Below are 8,196 nucleotides of genomic sequence, written 5' to 3'. Positions count from 1 at the left end.
TTGGATATGTATCCCGATAACATTAAAAGGCCCATTGACAGCCCTGTTTCATAAAAAATATGTCTTTTGAACTGCTTATGCCTTCTAATAGATTAACCGCAGCGTAACATATGTCAAAGTTGTATTTTAGCATTACTCGATCTGTTCTCTTTATCAGATTTAAATTGACTTACGAAACTAAAGCAGCACTATTCTCGCAATACAAGTATACAGCAGCATATACTGTATATGCAGTACAAAAATCTTTCACGTTAACGAAACTTTAAAGAGCTTTCGTAAATCTTTAGTTTTTAATAATATCTTCTATTGCATTAAAGACAAATAATATATTGTTAATGCTTAAACTCGTATTTTCAGTTCATGTTGTTGTGTAAAATGTAGTTCACTTATGTTCACTACTGTCGTCCAAATAGGTTTCAAATGAACACTCCTGGAATGACAATAAAAACTGTTTCTGAAAACGAAACATATTTGTATATACTAGAAATTATAGTACACCGAATCAAAATATGAAAGTCTAATATTTCCAACAACAAAAAATACCATTTAGTTAAGCAAAAAAGCTTAACGTACATTTTCTATCCTACAATAGTTTATTTAAAAAACTTCTTGCCCAGATGATTTTATTAATTATTTAATAAAGGAGATGCAAACTACTTATCGTGTTTAATGTGGAATGGTTTATTTGCCAGAACATGCATGCTGCTCAGTAGTGGTATTGTGTTATTCACTCGCAAAAGCGCTGTGCTTTATAACAATTTTTGTTTCTTGTATACGCTTACACAAATACTCGTTATTGCTTATGGTTACTGCTTATGTTAAATCCCTTAATATCATTAATATATTAACAATATATTAACGTCATTTTTGTTTCTTGCATACGCTGTAGAAACTAGAAATTGTTAATGTTTATTTTAAAGCTCTTAATAGCACTTCTTCAAAAGCCTGAAACGTTTGCCTGCTTACAACGCCATACAAACATTTATTCATAGTCGTTTTATTTTAATTTTATTTCTTATTGTATTTCATGTGCAGTTGACATTATTTCCAGTTAATGTGGAAAGCAAATTATACTGTTAGGCCCATGAATATTCACTACATTGTTTATTATTTGTAATTTAATAATGTAAACAAACTGTTATTGTTTAAAGTATAATTCACTCAACCATTACACTCTCCCATACCTAAGAGACCCATATGGTTGAAGTTTTGTGTGTGGTCGTAATATTAACCAAGAGTAATCATGTGAATAAGTTCGTCTGATAATGCTTAACAAAACTTGAATTCTAAAACTTACTGGCAATGTGCGAAATGCAAGTATGCTAGCCAAACCTTTATCTTGCAATTATTATATCGGTAATATTTATATCTAAGTGATATAACAGTGTATTTTATAATAAAACGAGTTTAAGTTATTCTAAGACACTATTCATTGTCTTTAAATCTTGATTCCTCGTTATTTGTGTAAACTTCGTCATTCCTTAAAATCACTTTTTAGCTGTGTAATTCTGTTCGATATATTGTTCCCGTTATATTTCTTTTATGTCATAACTGCAAGTCTATTTAGGTCAGGGAGAAGTATAATTATTGTTAATTGTTTAATGCATAATTGTTGCTAATCTAGATATCCTCTTAAAAGGTTATTGTTAGTTAAAAGAATGTTAATGTTAAATGATTCCCGCAAGAGAACTATATTTAGGATGTACGATTCCTAAATACATTTGATTGCTTAGCGACAGGTAAAGATAGCGCTTATAAACAGCTTCTGGTATATATCAGTTATGATCAGTTCAGATCTCTTTATACAGGTCTCGTAAGATCTCTGAATTTATGTTAGTTAATTTACAAAATTCGTATTTATTTAAGAACACGACTATGGCGCCATTCACCATTCCTAAGATGGTAAGCATCAATAGTTTTATAAGTGAACAACAATGAAGAAATTCGTGCGTTTATATTGTTCGTTTGACAAAATGAGCGTTTTGTTCAGAACTCTAGAGAGCTTTATTTTGACATTTTATCGGCGTTATAAGAAGTATACTACTGCGAAGGATGTTTTACTTATACAAGAACTGGTCTATATTTAATTTTCATGATCCAATGTCCATTTTGAAACCTCGCAACTGTGTTATTTAAATTATTGGAAGGGCCATCCTGACACGGGCTACGACGACGATGAAAACCAATACGATTTACCGAACCTTAGGGAGCGATCCAGTAAATGCTGAACCTTTCTTCATGGTTTGGCTTTTTTAAACACAGAAACTAATATTGTCATAACAGCGCATGTTACTATTGAGGGAGACAATTCTAGAAGAGGTTCGATAGTTTCCTTTATTTATATTGAACTGTGAAGAGCATTAAACAACTATATGTAAATGGATAGACGAGGCATGGGTAAAATGGACGGTCATTTGGGTTGTGCACGATAATCGCGTGCATGTGTACGCCTGTATGATGAGTTTGAATACGTGTTCGTGTATTTCGAAACAAGACTCAATTGTTTCTGACCATCCTAAACTAGTTGTTATCGCAGGGAGACGCATAAGTAAACATTGTACTGCGATGGATGATCATCTATTCTCACAAAACATCGTCGAATCTTTACTATACATCGAGGGTATAGTTGAAACAGCATTGATTACTTTTTGATGTCATAAATAACATACGCATGCGTCAGGCGAGGCATTCTTGTCCACCAGTTATACATGTACAACACCCATTCGATCGGAACTTTGTTTCATGGCGATGAAACTTTATACTTTCAAACAAATACGACCAAAGTAAATGATCTCCATTCAATAAAAAGGTATAGGTTTCAGTTTATAGATTTTCTTCAGATTGTGTGTCATTGTTTTCGTCATAGCATTTCTTTTTTCCATTGTCCTTCTAAACTGTGTTGTGTTGTACAATGTTGTGAAATCCCCATGAGTCTGTACTGATCTGTGCATATTCGTTGATGAATTTAATCAGCGTTTTTTACATGGAATTAAATTGTTATCACCTCTTACAAGTAATATGGAATTAAACAATTAGCGCTTTACATTTTGAAACAAAATTTAGAACTATGAAACACGTCGCTCGAATGATCCCCCATTCATTTTTTAGAACTCAATAACAAAATTAAATGAAACGGTAAGGTAGTTTAGAGAAGCCTTACACGGGACCACAGTGCAAGTTATTCGCGCGAATAAAATAATCGCAATTTATTTTATGCTTCCGGTTGTTTATATAGAAATATCAGTGAATTAAAACTGATAATTTAACTGTTAAAACAGTGAAAATTATCAGTGAAAATTATCGATAATTTTCACTCTTTTACCGGTTCTATTTTTTTACCCTATTGTGACCCCCACGCATTCTTCCACCAAGAGCGAGAACTCTTCGATGAATATTTATATCAACATACGGAGTAACTTCCCTTGAACATGCATGTACACACTGTAAGCTTTATTTACGCTATAAATAGACTCCCCATATTTATACGACAACATGACATAAACAAATTGCGTCATCATATGATTATTTATTTTTTAAATGATGTTATCGGTGTTTTTTTCTTTTCACTTGATATGTGTTGCACTGTAAATACAAAAAAAGTTAGTGTTTAACGTTTGTTTTCTTGTGAACTATTTGCAACGCTTATTGTAAAAGCGGTAATGATATTTTGGGGCGCCTAAAGGGAAATTGGTTTGAACGGAATGGCAAACGTATAAAAATATTAATTTGTGAGCATAAAATAAAAAGAAAATTTGTTGGATTGGGTGGAATATCGATTTTAATTCACTCGTGATCATAGAAAAATATATTTTCACTCGTGGCTGCACCACTCGTGAAAATATAATTTTCTATGATCATAGAAAAATATATTTTCTATGATCACTCGTGAATTACAATCGATATTCCACCCAATCCAACAAATATCCTCTATATAATCGATTTATTTATTTAAGCCATGTAGGCACTGTATTCACCAAACGCTATTGTAGGAAAATAGATCCCTTACATTCAAGCCTACTAAAGCATGAGTTGGCGAACCTATTAAGTACATGCATAGTTTCAAATTACAACTTCGGGTTTTCCCTGCAATATTTAATACGTATCTGAGTTTACGTTTTCTGAAAACGAAAAAGTTTATGCATTATACATGCACTAAAGATGCAAATATTATTTTTTGAAAATGAAGTCCCCACCAACGTCTAACGACCCAGTGTTAGATACGATTTAAATCACTGCTAAGGTTAACAGTGTTATTTGCTGTCTCTATTTTGTTGTTTAAAATGCAACTCAAACCGTCGGAAATATTGTATTCACAGGATTCGATCAATATTTACTTAAATTCGAAATCTAGCCATGATGGGCACAAACTTGGAGAAACCCTGGACGATATATGCGAGGGAAAGTATGCGTTCTAACTTATTTAACTTTCCAATTGAGCGTCTTACTTCTATGGATGCGTCCAAAGTTATAAAGTTTTACAATATATCTTATATTTATCGTTTTATTCACTTCGTTTTCAGATTAAACTTGGGTATTATCACACGCATATTAATTTAAATAGTCTTATTATAATTGAATCTGACATGTGAACATAATGCGGTTGTATAAAGGTATATTGCACGTTAGGGGATGGACATTGTTTTTCTAAAATAGACTAATAAAACAAGAACATTTCAGCAATTCTGCTTGATGATTCGTTTGCAAACACAATTTAAAAAACGTATTATGTTTCAAAGCGAGAATAAACAATTTCAATGAAAGCATTTTCGACACACAAACATCATTACATGAACGAGGACTGTTATATAAGATATATAAAATGACTCAACTATCCTAATTTGGCGCCATCAAACATACAGTTTTCTTAAATGAAATTAATAACGCTTACGTTAACGTCAATATCAACATGATAACTAGTATTGTTGGTAGAACAAAAATGTGTCTATGTGTCAATATTACTAATCTGCACAGTTAAATTGGTCTTGTGTACACCAGTAAAGTATTTTCAACAACTCTGGTTTCGTTTATTTTCTGGTATTACTTCCTCTTAACTTGTATTCAAGATTTATTATTTATCAGCGTTATATATGTTTTAAGGAAAAGTAATTAGATCGCATATTATCGCTCCCATGTAGTTATAAACTGTGAAAACACACATTTTTATTTGGTAATTAAGTATATTTAAACCATTATAAGGATGTATTATATGACTGCGATTCAACATCATTTGATTTCTCTATCACTCGTAATTCACATTTTTTTGTGTAAGACATAACATTAGATATGAAATATATTCGCAGCTGCAGCATTGAATCAATACCTGCAATTACAATTACCGTAGTAAACCAAGACGGAAAGTGGATGACAACGAACAACCGACGTCTTTGGGTCTTAAAGGAGCTCGAATTGCTCGGGAGGTGACTTACTGTACCGGTCAATGTCGGAGAAAGTATTCCAGAAGCGAGGCGTACTACGAGAAACGGTGGGCTGTCGATTATTATCCGTGGATACCCAGGGGGTAGAAGGTACCAGGAACATGAAAACAGGGACCATTACCAGATTGTTCCGAACTCAACAAGGTATGATGACAGCGATTCGGATGACAACTTCACACACAGTGATAACTCCGACAACCATGACAACGACATTGATGAATGGTGATATGAAATGTCTAACAGTTGAATAATACGTGTCATATCAACTTAAATTGCACTGTTTTCATTAAATTACTTTTTATTTAAATAATGAAATTTAGCCTTAAAGATTGTTGTCGATCGTCTGTGATACATCTGTGATATTGTTTTTATAGTAAAAGGGGATTGATTGTATTGTTTTCATGGCACTTGAATACACATATTTATTTAATACAAATTCAAAAAGCGTGTTCTTTAGTTTTATATTTGTTTTATCATACATATGGAGTAAGACCAACCTTCTTCGTTCTTATGAAACAAACAGCAGTTCAAATACAATTTGAGTTACCTATAGATAACCGAACATAGATAAACAAACAAATTGCTGCTGAATAAAAAAAAGATGACTGACGATTACACTCCACGACACTTTGTTTTGCATTTAATGTTGTTATTTTTCTAAAACCACAAACGTACATGATGCTATAAAAAAAACAAGAAAGAAAACTGAGTTAGGTTGATGACTTTATGTTTGACAAACACAGATGCGCAGGAAGGTGGGGAACAAAAACGGAATGGCTGTGTTTTGTTTTAGATCTTTCCATGATTTAAAGCAAAGTCATATTGTTAATTACATCATGTTGATTACTCGTCGCATATCTAGTTGTTGCTGTTGTCTGATTCATTGTGACCCCACCCACATTATATAAAATACGTTTATCTTAATTTTTGTTCGCAGTCGAGTTACTTCAATAAAGATTTTACTTAATTTACTATGTCGCTTGTAAACAGTCATATCATATCTATATAATGACAAGATACTTCTAAAAGAAGCAGTGTACAATACATATGTTTCATCTGGAATGTTTAAATAATGCAAGATTAATACCTTGAAGACGATTTTACTGAAAATGTAATAATGGGTTATATAAATACACGTTATTATTGATTGCTTTTGGCAAACTTTACCTTATACTACGACTTTGTTACAATGTAAATATTATCTATATTGAACGTGTTTTCCAAAAATTAAACCCAATTAATACCCATACGAATCGGGTACGTGTATTATTGATTACATTTAAACAGTCGTGCTGCGAAAATTAAGAATCGATCCTTTTAGTGATATTTAATTTCAAAGCAAAGCTGTCGTAATTTATGACAAAAACAATAGTGAAGATTAACATTTTGATTAAAGGGTTAAATTTATATTAAGTCGACGCTATTAAGTTTCATTCCTCACTTCTTCTTTGCTGTATATGATGCGCTTATATTCTAGTATTTGAGACCGTCAACCACCAACGACGCAAAAAGAAAAGTTCTAAAAACCTTTTTTTTTCAATAATTAGTATATTATTTTCAGTATATTCGGTAATACAATTTCGCGATGTAAAATCGAAAGTACATCGCGAAAATAGGTGACATTGCGATATACGCTCTATAAATAACGCAAGTAGATTGATCATTATATATAAATATATATATATAATTAACACCGCATGCCCAGTACAATGTTATTACCGAATATATGACAATATGAAAACTGAACAACTTTTTTCAAGGAATGTGATATTTTAATCAATATAAACTAATAATTATAAAAAATACGGTATTTTAGAACTTTTATTGTTTCGTCGTTTGTGGTTGACGGTCACTTTAACCTGTCTCGTGGTAATTTCGCCCGATACCGTAATGTAATGCGCTATGACGTCATTACTGTCATATTAGTGGACATATTGATCAAAGTTAAAATACGGTTACGAAACTTTGAGAAAATTAATTATGTTATTCCTTCAAGTCTGCTAAATATTATCGGACATCCTTTAAAATTTAAATATCATATTTCTTTATAAAGCAATGTGTCATTAAAATGATAATCTGTACGCGTGTACCTATTATTAATTTAATAGTTTATATAATGCCTTTTTTTCCAATGGCTGTACTCTTGGCAACATTGTAAAAACAGTACCTAAACGCTAGCAATAGACTACGTGTATATATCAATTTTCGTATTCAGAAAATCTATTTTTACTACTAAACTACAATATTGATTAGATTGTATAGATTGTGATTAAAGTTTGGTGCACATTAGGACGCGTTAACTTGTTGTGGGAGGTTGTTGTTAAATTGAAGAATGGATCTTAAACCATCACAAATATTTTATTCGCAAGATTCTATTAATAATGTCTTTGATAAGCGGTCATCACACAATGGAACTAGAATTGGTGATACATTGGATGACGTCTGTGAAGGAATGTAAGATAAAACATAAATCACGAGTGTTATTGATTACAATTGCTTATTTTTACATGATGCTGGAAGATAAATTTTAAAGAAAGTAATATTCGTTGTACTGCTATATTTAATGTATTTGTTTCGATAATATATTCATTTATAACAGTAAGTTAAATTTATTGTTTTTGGAAACTCGGTCCGAAAAATTGACACAACAAGAATGAGTTTCGAAAACATTTCTTTAATCACAGATTTTATTTGAAGTAGATAAGTTTAAGCAAAAGGAAAACAAATCATGTTAAACGCGCTCAACAATACAGGTATTACG

The 8,196-nt window shown here is 31.7% G+C and overlaps 1 protein-coding gene across 2 annotated transcripts in view; it reads left to right on the top strand.

The window, feature by feature from the left end:
- The window catches only part of LOC127879928 (uncharacterized), a 37,663-nt gene that overhangs the window by 27,873 nt on the left and 1,594 nt on the right, over positions 1-8,196 (top strand). Inside the window, exon 1 of one of the 2 annotated variants that reach the window (XM_052427042.1) lies at positions 7,736-7,889. The exons of the other annotated variant lie outside the window; for it this stretch is intronic. Within the exon in view, the coding sequence (XP_052283002.1) occupies positions 7,768-7,889 (122 nt within the window). The 5' untranslated portion in view covers positions 7,736-7,767. Of the gene's footprint in view, positions 1-7,735; positions 7,890-8,196 lie in introns of those variants that run through there. 2 annotated transcript variants of the gene reach the window in all.

This window comes from Dreissena polymorpha, chromosome 4, assembly GCF_020536995.1.
Source record: "Dreissena polymorpha isolate Duluth1 chromosome 4, UMN_Dpol_1.0, whole genome shotgun sequence".
Classification (NCBI taxonomy): domain Eukaryota; kingdom Metazoa; phylum Mollusca; class Bivalvia; order Myida; family Dreissenidae; genus Dreissena; species Dreissena polymorpha.
Note: the sequence above shows the minus strand (reverse complement) of the source record. Positions and strands in the feature narration are given on the sequence as shown.